The sequence below is a fragment of the Dipteris shenzhenensis genome, chromosome 18, assembly GCF_047967505.1.
Source record: "Dipteris shenzhenensis isolate YYH24624 ecotype China chromosome 18, Dip_SZ_1.0, whole genome shotgun sequence".
NCBI lineage: Eukaryota > Viridiplantae > Streptophyta > Polypodiopsida > Gleicheniales > Dipteridaceae > Dipteris > Dipteris shenzhenensis.
The window spans coordinates 52,952,502-52,971,794 of record NC_141613.1 but is presented as its reverse complement, the minus strand read 5'-3'; the positions used below and the strand labels follow the sequence as shown (position 1 = coordinate 52,971,794).

The 19,293-nt window shown below is 44.2% G+C and overlaps 1 protein-coding gene across 5 annotated transcripts in view; it reads right to left on the bottom strand.

Moving 5' to 3' along the window:
- Positions 1-12,733, bottom strand: part of LOC147891412 (Aldolase superfamily protein) — a 31,763-nt gene extending 19,030 nt beyond the window's left edge. The window contains exons 1-5 of one of the 5 annotated variants that reach the window (XM_087389366.1): positions 12,623-12,733; positions 10,918-11,006; positions 10,255-10,687; positions 574-769; positions 297-476 (exon numbers count right to left, since the gene is read on the bottom strand). In XM_087389366.1, the coding sequence (XP_087245492.1) occupies positions 297-476; positions 574-769; positions 10,255-10,613 (735 nt within the window). In that variant the 5' untranslated portion in view covers positions 10,614-10,687; positions 10,918-11,006; positions 12,623-12,733. Of the gene's footprint in view, positions 1-296; positions 477-573; positions 770-10,254; positions 10,688-10,917; positions 11,007-12,059; positions 12,151-12,494; positions 12,580-12,622 lie in introns of those variants that run through there. The other 4 variants (XM_087389370.1, XM_087389369.1, XM_087389367.1 and 1 more) reach the window with 4 other exon arrangements.
- Positions 12,734-19,293: the final 6,560 nt, after the last annotated feature.

Here is a 19,293-nt window from a genome sequence, read left to right as displayed (position 1 = left end):
GTAACTAGATCCACACAGTTAATTTAACGAATTTGAATTGTTCATCTAAGCTCTCAACCTAAGGAGGCAGCTTAAAGTCATTGGGAGACACGTATCTCTCTAGCTGCTTCTGTTTTCAAAGTTCATGCATGTTGACAAAAAACCTTTAATGCAAGTACATGTCTTTGCAAGCCTAAATGTGAGAGCCAAAACACACGAAAGTCAGGCTCAGTTAGATCGGTTTGGAGGCAGCTTTGGTGAAAAAGTTGTTCAGACATTCCACAAACTGGAAACTCCTGAAAGATACGACAAAGTACCTGGGGAACCCATTTTGGTGAGACAAAACTTGTGGCTTCTACAACTGCTAAACCTGCATCAGCTAACCTTCTAATAAGGTCTACCTTCACATGAGTAGGAACTGTGGCCTTTTCATTCTGTAAACCATCTCTTGGCCCAACCTCCACAATTTTAACAAATCTTGGAATACCTCTGAATATCTGCAAAGAAAACACAATTTCAAGTGTCATAAGAGATGACACTCCTATATCTCTTATTCACCAAAAATATATTAAACACTAAATTCCAACAGAATACCTTTTGAGCCATAGTTTTCACCCCTAGATCACTAACTGCCATGTCAGGAGAGCACTCTGATTTGTGCCAAAGATGTTCAGAGCTCAGTTCCAAACTGTGTCTTCTTTCTCGGTAGATCCTCCTGAGGCTTGAGGTACAAATGGCAGAATCTTTCCAATGTGGTTGTCTCCCATTCTCCATTTTCAAAAACAGATCCCTGTAAAACAACATTGCATTGACAAGGAGAGAATTTTGAACTGAGAATGCATAATGCCTCAACTACATCATAACAATCAAGATCGCCCTTTTTTACACCAACAAATCTTGGTGTCTTTTTTCAAGGACACTTAATTTGCAGAGTAATTCGAGTCTTAGCATACTACTACTAAAGAGTCTTCGTGTGACTTTTCTGCTGAATTAACCATACAAGAAACTGGTGACTGTCCTGCCTGCCAGCTACGCATCATTATTGTAACCACAAACTTGTGCAGAATAAAAGCACATATACACTTCATCATAAACACGATTCCAGCATCTACAAGACTTGGAAAACAATAAATTCTTTATTTGAACCAAACAAACTCAACAGTAGGTCCATTCAATTCAAAAATTTTCAAAAATACCTAAATTAGTTTGGATGGAGTGGGAGATTCGTGAGAGGGCTGAAAAGGAAACCACTGACATAACCTCCTATCAAATAGGACCTACTTTTCCCCTCATGCAGCCCCCAACCTACTTTGAATCACCTTTGCCCTCATGTAGCCCCCAGCCTACTTGAACCAACTCTCTCTCTCTCTCTCTCTCTCTCTCTCTCTCTCTCTCTCTCTCTCTCTCTCTCATGATTGGCCACACACAAGCCAAGATCTATGGATCTATGGATCGGTACTAGAGAGAGCTATCATTGAGGCGAGGTTCAAACATCAGAGAGTCTACACATGCTTCGTAGACTTTCCAAAGGCCTTCGACACTATTCCATGATCCTGCATGATCAGGAGACTACAAGAGATGCTGATTTGGGGTGTGATGGGCTTATATGAGTTAGTCAGAGGCAAGGTCCGTGCTACAGGCGGTCTATCGAATTGGGTCGAGAGCACCGTCAGATCTCTCTCTCACCGACTCTCTTTGGACTCTACATTGATGAGATCACATCTTTCATAGATCGCTTAGGTGGCAAGGGCTCATTACTAGGGGATCTCCTCATACAGATATTGTTATATGCTGATGATATAGTCCTTGTATCCTCTTCGGCGGAGGGGCTGCAGAGAGATGTGGAGGAATTAAAGGTGTTTTGCAAAGAGAGAGATCTAACGGTCAACCTTGGGAAAACTAAGGTTATGATCTTCAACACCTCACGAGCAGTGACCCACCGACTTAGTTTCACCTATCGTGGTGAGCCAGTGGAGATAGAGCAGTCATACACGTATTTGGGGATAGTCTTCACACGACCCATCTTCACGATGAAACATGCAACCTAGGCATGGCTCACACGAGGGCGTAGTGCTTTGGCTAGACTAGAGCGATAGTGTTTCCAGGCGCACTTCCAAGATCCACCGACGAAGAGCTAGCTTTTCGACACACTAGTGCAACCGAATGTCATGTATGCCGCACCTTTATGGAAGTGTGTTCTTCCAAGGACAGACTGGAGGAGCTTCGGGCGGCTACAGGTGACGATGGGATCCAAGATGATCCGATGTAAGCCCTCAGTTCCACATGAGATAGTACAGGCAGAGTTCGCCATGACACCTCTCCAGGTTGATGCCATCTTTCAAACAGTGACTTTCATCCACTGAGACTTCCGAGGTTGGCCCTAGAGTCATTCAAATGACTCGCAGAGAGCGGGACAGACATATGATATGCACGCATATCTATATGGCTTGCCAGGCACGGTATCCAAATGGACAAGCTTCCCCCCTTTCAGTACAGCATGGATGCACCTCCTGAGTCAATCCCGCGAGATGAGATCAACCGTATCATACGGTTCGACTTCCTCCAACTTCACACATCCCAGGCTGGGGAGAGGACCAGGAGCTCCCCACCAAGACCCAGTTTTATCGCGACCACTTCCTGAGATTATCAGAGGAGGGATTCATTATCAGACCCCGGTATCTCGAGGATTGAGGAGTCTCCCATGCACTGAGGATTGCCATTGGTCAGATGCGGGTTTCATTCCATCAGCTGAGGGTTGAGGCAGGGAAAGCAACGGGCATACCCAGAGAGTAACGGGTCTACATGCTATGTCTGCTGGCAACGGTTGAGACAGAGGAGCATTTTCTTTGTGTTTGCCTAGCCTACTACGAGATTCGGGGACGCTACCACTGTCTCTACCTAGAGGGGAGTGGCTTCGATCCTTTGTCACAACGACTAATCCATTTCCATGACTAGGTCTGTATCGAGCTTTATTTGATGGAGATGCAACGACACAGGGAGACACTTCTACAACTAATCAGAGAGCAGCAGGGGATGGTCAAACCACTACAGGACATAAAGGGTGATCGGGCACATCGACACGTCACAGACTTCTATACATTTGAGTCATCCCTCGGACACACTGGAGTGGAGGAGGAGGAGCTAGCCGATATGAGAGCAGTCTGGATGTGCAGCCGGCACAATACCACCAAGAGAGGGGCGTAGAGGCCACATGTGCGACAAAGAGCCCCCCCCAGAGTACACTCCATTGAGGTCCAACCTATCACAACTTTCCTTAGGGGAGACCGACAGAGACGAGGGGTCAATCTAGACATAGCCCAAAGAGTCCAGAGAGCAAGGAGACCGCGTCCCCCACCGCAGTGCCAGACAGCTCGACAGACGCAGATACGAGACATCTTCGCAGAAAGCGATCACTATACCAGGCTTTGGTTTCGTCCCAGCACCTGGATAGATTAATTGATATGCCCCACTATGCAATTGTAGTTGACTTTTTCTATGATTATGATTCTGTTAGCATAGATTGTACTCAGCAAGGGTCCTAGCGTACCCTTTGCTTCAGCCCACTGAGGCTTGTATGAGTTCATTTTTCTGTGTACTTTGTCCCATGGGCCCGTGAGGCCTCCCGTGGACTTTAATATATCTTTCTTTCTCTCTTTCTCCTCTTTTTAGAGAAGCAGGAGGCTACACATGCAAAAGCCCTCAAGGTTCAAGCGTCATTGACTGTATGATCCTAATTCCAGATGCAAGTCGCTTGGTGAGATATTTCAGGATCGATGGAGATACTCTAGAGTCTGACCAAGAGCAATCTCCTGGGTCCCTGGGGATCCTTGGAATAAGGTTCGCCGCAGAAAAACAGCAAACAGGACTCCCTCGTTTGAAAATGAATCATAAAAAGGTACACATCTATGAGAAGGAACTAGAAAAGGCAGTCGTACATTGGCAGATGCTTCAAACCTGTCAGGCATGGACAAATGCATGACACAAATAATGCAGAAAACAACACGTAAATGCTTCGCAAACAGTAAGGGGAGAAGCATAGGCATACCTTGTAACAGCTTGTACAACCAGGAATGCAAAAACAGCATATGGAAAAAGGCAGACACAGTAGGAAAAGACACAAACACAATGGAGTACAGACAGATAATCGGGGGGGGGGGGGGGGGGGGGAGAGTACCAAAGCATGCTATTGAGAGGCCGTGCCGTGTCGGATGGGACTTGCCAGATAAAGGGTCAGTGCTTTCATTCTCATTTCCAAAACTCCACGTCTCTTCCTTTTTACTCACTTGTCCGATCAACCGTGATGTACGGCAGTCCCTAGTGGGGATAGATCCATCACAAACAAACTGGTCCTGCATAGAGAGACTATAGATTCTACTCCTTGCTCGGATGATCCATAGCAAGCCATCAATTCCACATCGTATTCTGCTAGCAAGAGTTTGGGGCTACCCCTCTACAGATTGATGCAGCCTTCTGGTGGCCACATATCTTCCTAGAGTTAGAGACGTCGGCACCATGACATCCGGACGACACAGACTACCATGGCTGCCCCAGAGGTAAGAGGGGGATCAGAGGCATTGGTATGCTCAGACACACAGATGGTTTGCAGACCTGGACACCTTGAGGCTCCATCCACTCCACTCACACTGAACCAGGTCATCAGAGAGGATCGATTACAGATCTACTCGTACCAGACTTGGATAGAAATCCATGAGCTCACGGTAAAACTCAACTTCTGCAAACATCACTGACTGTGGAACGTGGAGGAGGGGTTTACCGAACCACCGGGCTAAACTACGCTGAGAATCTCGATTGGCAGTTCTCAGTATCATCTCATAGGTTACGGATTGAGACAGGACAGGTTGAGGGCATCCACGGGAGAGACTGATCTACAGTTTATGTGATTGAGACATAGGAGCACTTTACATTTGCCTTGTGTACTGTGAGACTTGTGTACTGTGAGATCCAGGGAAAACACCATTGTCTATTTAGGAGGGGTTTCGACACACTCAAAGATTTCCTGGCCCATCCTAATCACCAATGCATGGTGATTTTCTCCCTCAAGACCCAACGACATAGAGATTGGCTCATACGAGCGCATAGGAGGGTCTGTCAAAGCCCAACCAGAGAATGATCCTCCGATAACCCATGTCACGAGGGCGTGAAAAGAGGACATGAAAAGTGATGTAAAGTATCTTCGTAACTCAACCTACTCTTAACTCGAGGTTAACCATGGTTAAGTGTTGTAATGGTTTGGCCATGAGGGACTAGCTAGAGAAAGTGCACCACTAGGTCCTAGGGGCAAGGCAAAGGCTTTAAAAGAGGGGTCTAAAAGTTGGGCCCAAGGACAACCAACGTTGTCCTTGGTATGGGGGTTAGGACTTTAATGAAGGAGCAAATAGCAAGGAGGAGGTGCCATTTGTCAAGCATGTGTATGCATGCCCTTCCCCCACCTTCCATCTCTCTCCCCTCACTCTCCCAGAGGTGCAGGACGTTTTCAGTTGTTCTTGTGCAGTTTTTCAGCTGTTTGAGCTGTTTCAAGCCTGTTTTCAGTCGTTTTAACACTATTTTGACTATTCCAAGGCTAGTACACACTTCTAGTAAGTGCCAGGACTCATTTTTGAACTTTTGGAAAATTTTCGTACGGACTGTACGGACGTCCATACGGCTGTACGGAATCCGTACGGACGTGTTCAGCTGCCTCCAACAGTTGCCTGGGGTTGTCTTTTGCTGTGCTGGACCTTTGTGCACATGTTTTTGGCTGCGTAGTGGCTTCTGGAGCTGTTTTGGCCTAGTGCAGGCTGCAAGAGGAACTTTCCCTCTTGCTTTTGGCACCTTCTCTTAGGAGGACTCAGACACAGATCCCGAGGCAATCATTTCAAGGCAGATCTGTGAACCATCTTTCCTCTACACAGCTTTCTTGTTCACCCTCCGCTCTCTACCTTCATTTCTCTCTTCTCCTGATTGCTAGAAGACACCTGCACCCTGCGGGGAGCTTGGATAGAGGATAGGTGCGAGGAAGGAGCTCACCCCTCTGCCACAGTCAGCAGGAGTTGGTTCCAGGTTCGGTTTTTCCTTGTTCTTTCTTGCTTTGCAGCTTTTTGCAGTGCATGTGTGTTGTGTGCAGTCCTTTCACGACTCCAACAGGTTCTCAGAAGCACCCAAAGGCAAGGGTGATCCTGTGGAAGGCCTAAGGACAGTGTGGATGCATGTGATAGCCTTGAGGCTGCCTTGAGCTCAGTTTGCCAGTGGTTTGGATGCCTGAATGCCTCTAAGTTGTGTCAGATCAGAAGTGAATGCCTGAGTATGCCTTGCCAGTGGGAATTCTAGTGGTGCACTGGGATTAGATGCCTTGAAGACAAGTAGAGGATTTGCAGAGAGGAACAGTGCAAGGTTGAACCCTTGTTGTTAGAAAATACCCAACAGAGGGTACACGTAGCGGAAGACTTATGGTGTGGGTGTGGAATCACAGACTTCTTTACTTATGTGCATTCAATAGGTGTGCAGACTCATTAATAGACAATGAACCAATCAGATAGAGAAACCACCAAATAATATATTTCCGTCCACAACTATGGACACAATAAAAGAGACAGATCCAGAGTCCCACCAATGGTGTGGTCCTCTAATCTTACCACAAAAGTCCTCCTATCTCCTGGCTATCTCTAGACTAGAGTCCGCGTGCTCCACCTTGAGCGTGAGTAGACTTTCCGTCTAGAATGATCTTCTCCACCTTGCTGTCTGGAAACCAGTCTAGGTGGGCAGCTTCCTGCAAGCTAAGTCTGCAGCACAAGGTACTACTTTCTCCTCCTGACTGTAGGCCCAAAGATAGCCCTGCTGCTGCTCCTGCTGCTGGTGGAATTGCTGCTCCAGATGATGTTGAAATGAGGCTGAATGGCCTCTTTATATAGGCCCCAAGGCCTGCACCAAAAAACCGACCAGTCTGTAAAACCGACTCAGTCTGTAAAAACCGACCAGACTGCTTGGGAAAAACCGCCCTTAAAGGGCTCACAATTCAGGCCTTTTATGGCCCAAACTTCCAGGGCTTTTGGCCCTCCATTCAAGGAAAATATGCAGCCTATAAAAGGCCTGCCACCTCAACACTGCCAGTCACATTCCTTGCTGCAGATCTGAGCCTGCACTCCCTGCCATGTCTGCGCCTCTGCAAACAGTGCGCCTCCATGTCCTAGATCCTCCGCAATCTGTCCCAGACTGTCTTGCTTCTGCTCCGTACTTTCCTGGCCCTGTGTCCTGCTCTTAACAGTCCTAGATGTGCTGCCCACATGCCAGCCATGATGCTGTCTATGTGGCAGCCCCTTTCTCTCATTTCCTGTTGGGTACTGCCCTAGGTCTCCCTCCCCCATGCTCTCCTCATATGGGGGCTTACAGATGGGGAGGTGACCTTTCCAACACTTGTTGTATGTACCAATTTCATTCCTAAAGAAATAAATAAATACCGGAAGGGGCGCCAAGTATTTGGGGCCAATGTGGTGTCTTGTACTTGGTTTCATTGAGCAGGGGCACTCTAGCCTCCATCCAGTTATTTCTCCAGTTGTTTCTAAGTGGTATTGTTTAACGTTAAGTGGTTGGAAATGATGCAATGTGGCTGTGAGTAATGAAAATGCAATGCAAGTTCTAGTCTACTGCCCTTTAGGAAACTGAAGGCCGGTTTCAACCCAAGCCATGGACAGTAGGGGAAGAGACGTAGTAGAGACCCATGGTGCGCAACTGGACAACTTCAACCTCTGGTGGACTCTCACAAGAGGGCTGCAAACATCTCCCCTCTACTTTTTGACGTGGAGTGATAGTAGCACTTGTTAGACAACGAGCTACCTCCCGAGACCCACAGATTACAAGGAGAAGATATGCACCCAGACAGACTGATGAAGCTAAGCATCAGCAACCTATCATCACCTATTTTCTTCCTCAATGATGCCAATCCTCACCAGATCTCTTCGATAGAAATTAATAAACAGAGCCTATACAGACTAATCATAGAGTTTTTCTCCGATAACCCGAGTCACGGACAGTAGGGGAAGAGACGTAGTAGAGACCCATAGTGCACAACTGGGCAAACTTGACCTCTGGTGCTATTACAAGGAGAAGAGGTGGACCCATAACCATCACCAATTTTCTTCCTCGATGATGCCAGTTCTCACCAGATCTCTCCGATAGAAATTAACTCGCTCACTCACTCTCTCTCTCTCTCTCTCTCTCTCTGATGCTTGAATGGACAGAAGTGGTCAAAAAAGGATCAACAGCTCCTAAAAAAGAGCTCATATCTGAGACATTAGAGGAAGAGAAAAGGAGGGCCAGCAAAGCCATGAATGTCCTAGTTAGAGGCTTCACAGTGGGAGACACCCCAATGGCAGATGCTCAAGCCCTATTCACCAAGATGGGAGTCCACCTTACGTGTGAGGTAGCTTGGGGGGTAGAGAAGATGGAGATACCAACAAGACCCTTAGTGCTGAAACTCCAGACTGTGGTAGATAGGTCCACCCTCATGAGCATGAGAGCATCTCTGAAGGGGACCAAGATCTACTTGGATGATGACCTCACGCTTCTACAGCAAGAACACAGAAGGGAAGGTATGACATGTGTAATGGCAGCAAGGAAAGCAGGGAAATGGGCTGCCTACACGGATGGCAAATTGATTATCCGGGAAAGAGTTGACAAGGGGGAGAAGGGAGAAGGGGAATTATGACGGTGTTGGGTCCAGGAGGGGAGTGCACAGAGCAAACTGAGTATGGCTGTATGGAGTGCTTCTGAGAGCCCAGAGAGAGGGCTGCCCACAGTGACAGTATACACTTGGTAGTCAACTCATAGGAGAGAACTGAGGAGAGATAGTGGAGTACGAGGTTCTGTAGGCGTAGCTGTCCTTTCCAAGACACACTTGAGACCACTCATATTTGTGATACAAAGAGAGGAACATGCACGTCATGTGTGGATACGAGTCCAATTGCTAGATGCCCGACCGATCTTCATTGCAGTATGCTACTTCCCCCCAAACACGTCATCATATGCTCATGAGGTCACTATAGAGGGACACAGCACTTATGAGACAATACATCATGATATCATAGAGCTCTCAAGACAAGGAGACACCCTCATTCTCACTTATCGAGACGAGCCAGTGGAGATAGTGCAGTCCTACACCTATTTAGGAGCAGTCTTCACAGGACCCCTTTTCACTATGACACATGCAGCCCATGCACAACTCACATTTGACAAGGGACTTTTTGGGCAGCCTTTGCAGGTTGCCTTTCCTGCTTGCCCTAGGTCTTCCTGGTCAGCCTTTGGGGTCCCCTCTGGGGACCCTAACCTAGGCTATGACCTAGACCTTACTAAACCTTAAGATGGAAACACTAACCTATGGTTCTCCAGTGGGTGCCAGTGAACAACTGACCATCTGACTTGACCTAAGCTGACTTACGTAGCTTGTGCCTGACTATCCCTGGACAAGGGCTCACAAAGGGGTCGCAGCATACGACAAAATCTCCTATAAGGGAACTATTATGCACTTGTTGATGTAGCCAGTGTGTCACATGCACCCCTGCACTAGCTGCATTTCCAGCCTATAAATAGTCCCCCCTTGCCTCATTTGCCAAGGGACTTTTTGGGCAGCCTTAGCAGGTTGCCTTTCCTGCTTGCCTTGGGTCTTCCTAGTCAGCCTTTGGGTCCCCTCTGGGGCTCCTAACCTAGGCTATGACCTAGATCTAACTAAACCTTACGATGGAAACACTAACCTACTGTTCTCCAGTGGGTGCCAGTGAACAAGACTGACTATCTGGCTTGACCTAAGCTGACTTACGTAGCTTGTGCCTGACTATCCCTGGACAAGAGCTCACAAAGGGGTCACAACATACGACAAAATCTCCTATTAGGGAACTATTATGCACTTGTTGATGTAGCCAATGTGTTACATTGCACCCGAGTAAAGTGGTGCATGTGACGTTGGCCTTCCGGTGGGGATCTTGATCCTCGCTCTTTTGTGATAAGCCACTTTTGGAGGACAATCCTCCAAAAGTTGGAAACGAGTTTAAGTATGAGCACATTTGATTATGTTGGATCGGATGGTCAATAAGAAAGAGTCGAACTTTAGAAGATATGCTACATGCATATGTAAGTAAAAGGAAGACAACTTAGGAAGAAAGAGTATCTTCAAATTCAGGAGTCTGCTTCTCTCTCTCTCTCTCTCTCTCTCCACACACACACCAAAAAAAGACCAAAAAAAACAAGCCCTGCATACTTGAAAACAAAAGGAAACAAACTGCTAACCTGTCTTCACACCCCTCACACGAGCTGCGGTCCCTTTCATCTATGGCATCAGCATTGCAATCCCTATCGTCATGTCTTGGAGTGCACTTGTCGAAATATGAAAATGCAATTCTATCTTTATCCACCTTTCTTTGAGCTGTTTCTAGTGTACTGCTATCACAAAAAGCTGCTTTATCAAAATTAGACAGCAGTGAAAATGACTTCCCCACGTCCATCTTCTTAGGCATGTGCTCAAATCTCATTGGTTCTTCCAGACTAGACATTTTCAACGTTTGTAATAGGTTCAGGGCCTTGAATGCCTTTTTCGAAAATTGAAATTCTGGCCACAGCAACCTGCGTCCTGCCTTTCTGACCAGCATTCGCTTCACGAGGTCTTTCTAAAGTTTGGCTGCTCACAGTGCCTCAAGTCGCAAAAAATGTATCCTATCACCCTCTGTTACAGTAGAAAAGGAGATAAGCTCAAAGGAAAAAGCTGCAATTGAGCACAGGACTCAAGGATGTGTTTCAGTCTCAAGATAAATCCATTGGTGAACAAAGGCGAAGACAACAATATATAATTGATGATTCCTGTATGCATGTGGGTGTGCACACACTGCTTTTCACACAAATGCAAAAAATCTTTAGATGGACATACACAATGACAACCGGCAAGAAACAGCTTACCAAGTAAAGGCATGCTTTTGATTATCATCGGCATTGAAGTAAGATCCAGCCTTCAAGAATTTAAAAGATCTCAAATCTATAGGTGAGACCTGTACTCAATATTGTAATTGTACAAGAATTAACGCAACATCAAACACACATCCACAATCTATCTCTATATCTCTCTCACACACACATTCTTTAGAAGCGACAACCAAGCCAAGAAAGGAAAGTGTCTGAGTAATTACTAAGATAGAAACAACTTAGGAAATTATAACAAATGCAAAGCACAGAAAAGAGATTGAATACGAGAATTCAAATCCCCCCCGTCCCCCCCCCCCAAAAAAAGAGAGTGAAAGAGAGAGAGGTAGCGAGCGAGCAAGAGAGAGAGAGAGCGGGGGGGGGGGGGGCAGGGAGAAGAAATTGAAAAGTTCACCCCTGCCGTCCCCTTTGAAAAAACGATAGAAGTTTGTGATAGACATAAGCGTTGACCAATAAAAAATGTTCTAAGAAAAGCCAATGGAAGATTCCAGAATGCAAAGCGGGGTAAACTTATTCAGCATTTTACTTGAATATAGCCTTTACAAAAAAAAAATACGACGGAGAGATGCTCAACATAGACAACGTGCAAATCCTGAAGAGAACATTGCGAGGCATCGTAATCGTCCAAAATCAGACCGTTGTAGGCATAGGTACACCGAGCATAACATTCTCCATTGCCATACAGCGCAGTCCAAAACTAAGTTTTATTCAATTCTGGTGTTCCTACTTACCTTCAAATGGCATTTTTGGGAAGCGGAAGAGAGAGTTCCCTAGAAAGACAGCGGTTCACTACTAACGTACCTCACATAGCAAACACTGTTCAAATTAATTTAGAAGTCTCGCTTAATATCTTAAAATTTTCATATGTGATCCTTACATAAAATGGCAGCTTTGACATCCGAATTGCCTACCACATCATTAGGTATTATGCTAGTTCGGTAAAACGTCTGAAGACAGAACGCCGAGTGGGTTTGCCCGAATCTGGCAGTGTCCTTTGAGGCACTAAAGACTACTTCCGCAGGCTATCTCATTAAGGCAAGCTCGAAACCACAGCAAAACAAAATGAGAGGTTTACACGCGAGTAAGTTTTTAAAAAGCTCACAAGAGCAGCACGTACTGACCACAGAGCACCGGGCGGTAATGGGTTCGTCGTGCGTTTCTTCCGCGTTTTTCTTTTCAATTAGGTGCCTCAATGCACGATAATCGTCCCCGTCAAGAAAATCCCTTCCTCCCCGGCCTCATCTCCCTCCACTTTCTCTTCGACGGTGGCTCCTCCCTCCCTATCCCGCCCGCAATAGTTGTACTGGAAACTAAAAGAGGGCAGTTTGGACAGCGATACGACAGGCGCAACGACAATGACGGCTTACGAACCTTCCGACTCCCGACTCCTGTTGTCAGACAATATGTTCAGCAGCAGCCACAGTGAAAGACACACACTGCTGAAATTCCCGGAGACGAATCAACAAATCTCCCATTCTCATTGAGGAGTAGAATTTAGTGCTTTTTCTGCGCCTGATCGTGCTAAATTCTAGTCGAGTCATCGCACAAAAAATTACATGGAAAGTCGAAATCGAACGATTAGAGTGTCCGCTAATCGATAGGAAGACCAATCGCTCCACAAGGCAAAAAGAATTGAAGCAATATGATTAGGAGCTGAATTTGTGAAAGGGATCGATGGACATACAGGTGATGAAGAAGCGAATTGGATTGCAACGCCGAAGGCCAGTGGGAGAAACCAAGCGCAGCTGTGATGGACGACGATGGAGTGCGGACTGCGGAGCCGGTGAGGTCATTGAATGAATCATTCAATTCAGTTCAATGTACTAGTGGACAACGGCGTCCCCTTTGTCCCAGTCAAACGCTTTGTTCACCTAACCCCAGTTCCCAGTTTACAAACTAACCACAATCGGTTCTTTCTCCATAGCACTTGTAACTCGAGTAGCCCTACCCTAGCTTCGCCTATGACATTTTGGTATGATTTCTTGACAATGCCTATAAATACTTTGACATCTTGGGTATGCAATTTAAACGTGACCACACTTGCATCTAATCTATGTGCCTTTTTTATAAATTAGTCTCATCAAGAAATGGGTGGAAAATCACATCCCTACAGTAATCTTCTAGCAAGGATGCCAAACTCATGAAAGAAGATATGGTACTACATTTTTCCCCTTTCTTGTTTCTTTAATGAAAATATAAAGGCGTAAAAAGAAAGTTGACAATGAGTTGCACTGTCAAAGTACATAAGACATTTACATGATTCATTTTTACGAAGGTCAAAGTACATGCATACAAAAACTACTATGGATATAAATATGTAGAGTCAAAAGAATTTGTCCACATAGTTTGTTCTTTCCATTCACCTTTTATGTCTTTGAATACAATTATTTGCCTATTATTTGAATTGAGGTTTCTACAAATCTAGTGTAAGATGCTTCAAACCTTTTTTTTGCAAAATTTATTGACCCAAAAAAAAATATAGAAGGGATGGCCATCTTAACAACATAAACTGCCCATGGTCTATGCCAAGAAAGGCACACTAAGTCTATTAGCATATCAAACTAGACACACATTCAGCTCACCCAAATGATCATTCACCTTATATGTCTTTGAATACAATTATTTGCCTATTATTTGAATTGAGGTTTCTACAAATCTATTGTAAGATGCTTCAAACCTCTTTTTTGCAAAAAGTGATGGCTTTTATTGACCCAAAAAAATATATAGAAGGGATGGCCATCTTAACAACGCAAACTGCCCATAGTCTATGCCAAGAAAGGCACACTGAGTCTATTAGCATATCAAACTAGACATAGATTCAGCTCACCCAATTGATCCCCTAGCAAGGAGTCCCTTCTCCGAATAGTCACCTCGAAAATTAGACACGAAACTCTTAAGGAGTCCAAGCATAGCTTGCTCTCTAAAGCCCACCCTCACCCCTTGGTAGAACACTTGGCTATTCCAAACACCCCACATAGCTAGTATAATAAATTGCCAATAGGCAGCCAAGGGACAAGGCAACCAATTGGTATCCCCTAAAACCATCATCTTCCAATTCGAGTGCAAAGAGAACAAAGCCATCAAATCATTCCTTCTGATAGCTCCGGCCACGATCATCCAGACTCGCCTAGACATAGGGGAAGACCATACCAAGTGCATAACATCCTCAAAGACTTTCCCACACAAAGGACACATAAAGATAACACTAAACCACTTGGCCATTTGTCTTCTAAGAGGGAGCCATTTGCGCATCACTTTCCACATAAGAAACCTTGCTTTCCACACTTGACCACCCAAATCTCACAATCCTATGCTTCCATCAGCGTGCGCATCTCCTCAACCTCCACTTCTCATCTAGTCCAGCAAACAAATAGTTGCCTCCCATACGATTCCAGTAAACAACTCTAGCTCTTATCTTCCTCAAGCTAGTGGCACTCGAGCTCCATTGGTTAACCCTTCACACACTTGAACAAACACAATTAGAGGTCAATCATATTGGCTAGCACCCCTTCCACCAAAGTAAGCAGACAAATGAAATGATTCTTGATAAGATAGACATGCCTCTAGCTGGCTCTTCTTTATCCCATTGCTGCATCCAGGTCCTCACTCCTCTTTTGAACATAGATATAGCTGACCTCATATCAATCCAAGCTAAGGCTTTGTCCTGCGGGGTTATTTCCCAACTCCAACACAAGCATTCTAGAGGGCTAGCATCCCCTCTTAACCCCATCCTAACCTTCCAATACATCAAATTAGTGCAAGTCTTATGGGCATCAATAAGACCAAAAACCAACTCTGATCCCTTGGCCTTAAGAGAGAACAAGGAGTAGAGCCTACCATACCAATCCATTTCCTTCTAGGAGCCCACACCTTTACCAACCCCATTCTCAACAAACCACTTAACACATTCCACACAAGGAGCATGGCACTCAAATAATCTAAGCAAACACTTACATATTAGAGCAACATCCCTTTTCTCAATGTCAGGCACACCCAAACCCCTATTGCTTTTGAACAACTTCATGGCATCCCAAGGAATATAATGCGATTTCCTCTTTTCCTTGTCTTCTACCCAACCCTCTCAATATTTTCTTTATCTTCAAGCCAATGTGTCTTCTTGAACCTCCAAATTTTTGATAACTAGTACTAGAGTAGACAACACATGCTTTACCACAAGAACTCTAACATTCCAACCCAAGGTAACACCATCCCAAACCTTGAACTTCTACCAAATTTTCTCCTTAAACCAACCAAATCTTTGCCTTAAGGAAACCCCAACCCCGAAAGGAGCCCCAAGATATTGTATCACTGTACCCTTCTCAATATACTTCAGAGATAGGCCTGCCAGCTAGTGTAGTATGTCCCTAGGGACCACTCTTAGCCCCAATGTTTTCTCCCAAGTGCACCCTGATCCGGATGCCACAAAACTTACTTAACACTTCGCATAGTTTTTCAATCATGAGGTCCACCATATCATCAACAAAGAATTATTGGTATAATTACTTACCCGAAGGGAGCACAATCCCTTTAATGCCTTCTACACTGAACCCTTCTTTAATCATGTGCACTAATAGTATTGTACAAATTGCAAACAATAATAGTGCCAAAGGGCAACCTTGCCAAATGGACCAGAGCAAATCAAATGTCCCCACAGCCCCCCATTTAGGCAAAGAACTGCACAGGCATTACCAACAAACAAAGTACCAACCATTTACCAAATCCCATGCCAAACCCTAGCTTTTCAAATATTGTCTATATGTAAACTCCACCGGATCCTATCTCATAAGCTTGGTCAAAACCAAACCCAAGTAACAGACATTCCTAACATGTCTCAATAGCAAGGTCCACCATAGAGGAGACATCCAAAACGTTCTAAAATATATATATAGATCTCACAGACCCTGTTTGCTCCTTGTCAACCAACAGACGTACACACTTCTTTAATCCTAGTAGCAAAATCCTTAGCCACTATTTTATAAGACGTATTCAGCATAGAAATGGGTCTCCAATCTATTTTGCCTTTTAGGGAACATCTTAATCAACCCAACATTACAATCTTCAGATAGTTCACCCACTAACATTGCCTGACACACCATATCCACAAAATATTGCTTCATTACATGCCAAAAGGCCCTATATAACTCAGTAGTTAGTCCATCAAGCCCAGGGGATTTGTCATTTTTCAATTTTTGTAAGGCATCCCATAACTCATCCTCCAAAAGCTCTCTTTCAAACCCAACCCTTTGAGCAAAGGAGACCCTAGGCATGATCCTTGCCACCACGACTTGTGAAAATGCCCTACTTTCTTTAGCATCCCTCTTGCCCTTAACTCGCACAATGCTAGCCAAATCTTTACAAAAAAGACCTACAATATGCCAGAATTCAAAGCAAGATTACCTTGTTTATCCATGACCTTGTCAATAGCTTCGAGAGAGTGTTTCTTCCTTATAGCCTAAAAGGAAAACTTAGAGGGACAATCTCCCAACGAAAGCCACAATTGCATGCTTAGCATATGGGTTCTCTTTGCACTCTTTAGCTTTGAAACTTTCAATGCATCCTACAACTCCACAAAGAGCATGGCTAAAGAAGGATCACATGGGGAAATCTCCAAGGCTTTGAGCAACTTACTCCTACATTCCACAAACCACTTTATTAGCACACCTTTTTTTGCAACCTAATTCAAGCCTCCCAAGTTTTGGCCACTTGTTGGGTGGGATACTTCATATGGATGGTTGTTATTAGAATGATTTTGATTTATTATTTAAACAATAATACTTAAAAATAGAAGATTAATTGGCCATAAGAAATAGCCTTGAGAAATGGATGCTTGATCTTTTGTGGCAAGATCTTACTTAAATCTAAGGATTTGGCAAGGATTGTACTACTTCTGAGTGAAAGGAAGTTTCCATATTTTATACCTTTCCATCCCATGACAACATTATCGAGCTTCCAAATTGTTACCTTTCCATCCCATGAGAACATTATCAAGCTTCCAAATTGCTACCTTTCCATCCCATGACAGTATTGTCGAGCATCCAAATTGTCTACCTTTCCATCCCATGATAGTATTATTGAGCTTCCATGTTGTTGCCTTTCCACATGAGAATATTGTCAATCTAATAAATGGTTATTACTAATTATGATAAAAAAGACAAAAGATTTGATCAACTCATTACAAGAAAAAAGGTGTAAGATTTGTTCCCATTAATTAATGTGAAAGGAGGAAGAAGCATGGCTACCTGTGATATATAAAGAATTAGGAAACATATTTTGATACAATTTAATATTGAATCAGAATGCGAGTATACAATTAGCAACTTCCTTCAAGGCACTGGGAGAGAGAACTCAACTTGGTAGTGAGCTCCTTGAATTGAGCAGAACCTTTGACAGTGGGCAAGGATCTAAATCTTGCGGTGAGCTCATGCACATGGATGCTCTCAGTGTGTTAGAGCTCATCACCAAGTTGAGTTCTCCTTCCAAAGTGCCAAAGGTTGTGCTCAATTATGAGAGGCTCATCACTAAGTTGAGTTCTCTCCCATTGCTTAACGAAACAACGACGATGGAAATTTATAGTAGCTGAGAACGGGATCAAATGCGATGGACTTGAAATCCATTTTGCAATCCCCCCCTTAAGACTTGTTTCCCTTGGATCCCCATCCTGCAACTCCCTTGGTCATGGCTATGGCTGATGGAGTGTTGCAGGATAGAGAGCCAAGGCAAACAATGGATCCCATGACTTGGGTAGCATTATGAAGGGGCATCGAGGTTGCAGCTAAAGATTCATCATAGGGGTGGAAGAGGGCTTGGAGGGCGTGGAAGGGGGTCAGAGAGGGATTTTCATGGGTGTAGTGAATTGTTTCTTTGCCCTTAAGGACTTTATATAGCTAGATAGGAGCTAGACTTGCCGCCCTCCCACTCTTTTCCCCTTCATTTCTTATGTTAGTTTGTGTGACTCTAGGTGCCTATTGCTATTAAGAGCACATAATCCACTCGATCGATTTTGCTGGTAGCCCAACCTAGCGTAAGCAGTCATATACATCATTGTCTAGCCCCATGACATGTGATTAGATGGTTGCCATGGGAGAATTTCTTGGTCATTGGAGCCAAGATCATAATAATTCAATGGGATGAGGGAGGAGGAGCGATGGCACATACACCCAGCTTGTTGGTAGCCCAACCTAGCGTAGGTGATCATATACATCATCGTCTAGCCAATGACGTGTGATTAGATGGTTGCCATGGGAGAATTTCTCGGTCATCAGGAAATTCTAATAGTTTGATATGTTCTTACAATCTAAGTCCAGCTTAATGCTGATTTGAGCATGCTAATTAGATGGTCCCTCATGCAAAGTCATTGTTATTACATTTTGATTTCGAATCTAAGCCTGTGAACTAGATGGCCCCTCATGCAAAGTCATTGTTATTACAGTCAACTTCCTTGAAGAAAGGCAAGATCAAAATAGAAAATCAGATTAGCATTGAGTTTGTTCATCAAACTATAATAACAATAGTTCTTGGTCATAAGAATGAGAATTATTGTTATTATAGTCTGATGAATCGACTGAATGCTAATCTAAGTTTATGAACTAGATGGTCCCCCATGCAAAGTCATTGTTAATATAGTCTGATTCTGGCTCAATGCTAATCTGAGCCTAGGAATTAGAAGGTTTCTCATGCACAATCATTGTTATTATAGTCTGATTCTAATTGAATGCTAATCTGAACCTATGAATCAGATGGTCCCTCATGCATAGTCATTATATCACTAAAACAAGCGCGACGATTGTTTGGGATTTAATGATTAGGATTTACTGAAACAAGAGCGGTGGTTGTTTGGGATTTACTAAAGGTTATATTTTGTGGGGTTGCAATTAATCCTAAACCAACAAAAATGCATTTCCTTGCCAATGCCTACCTCTTCTAGCCTTAACTATCATACAACTAACCTGTCATATTCATCACTGTAATGTGTGGGAAATCTATCAGTACACGGGTCTTCAAAGATGGCAAAGATCTCATTGGATTACATCGTTGAGCATGTCAAGACGGCTCGATTTGATAGATTAGAATATGTGAACAATTACAGCTTGGATAGCAAGAGAGCAAGTTAGTTTTAAAACCCGACACGTCTCAAGTGAAGGAACAGAGATGGAAAGCCACAACAGCAATGACATTTTTTCTGTTGTTTGTCCTAAGCTTGATGAAGCCATTTCGCAATGGGCCTTGGCAACCCAAGATTGTTATAGATGAGATTGATCGCTTGGAGGAGGAACATAGAGTTCCCAAGAGTGTCATTCACAAGATGGTCATAATGTAGGAGGAACTATGGGAAAGGCCTTCAATATTATAAGAACC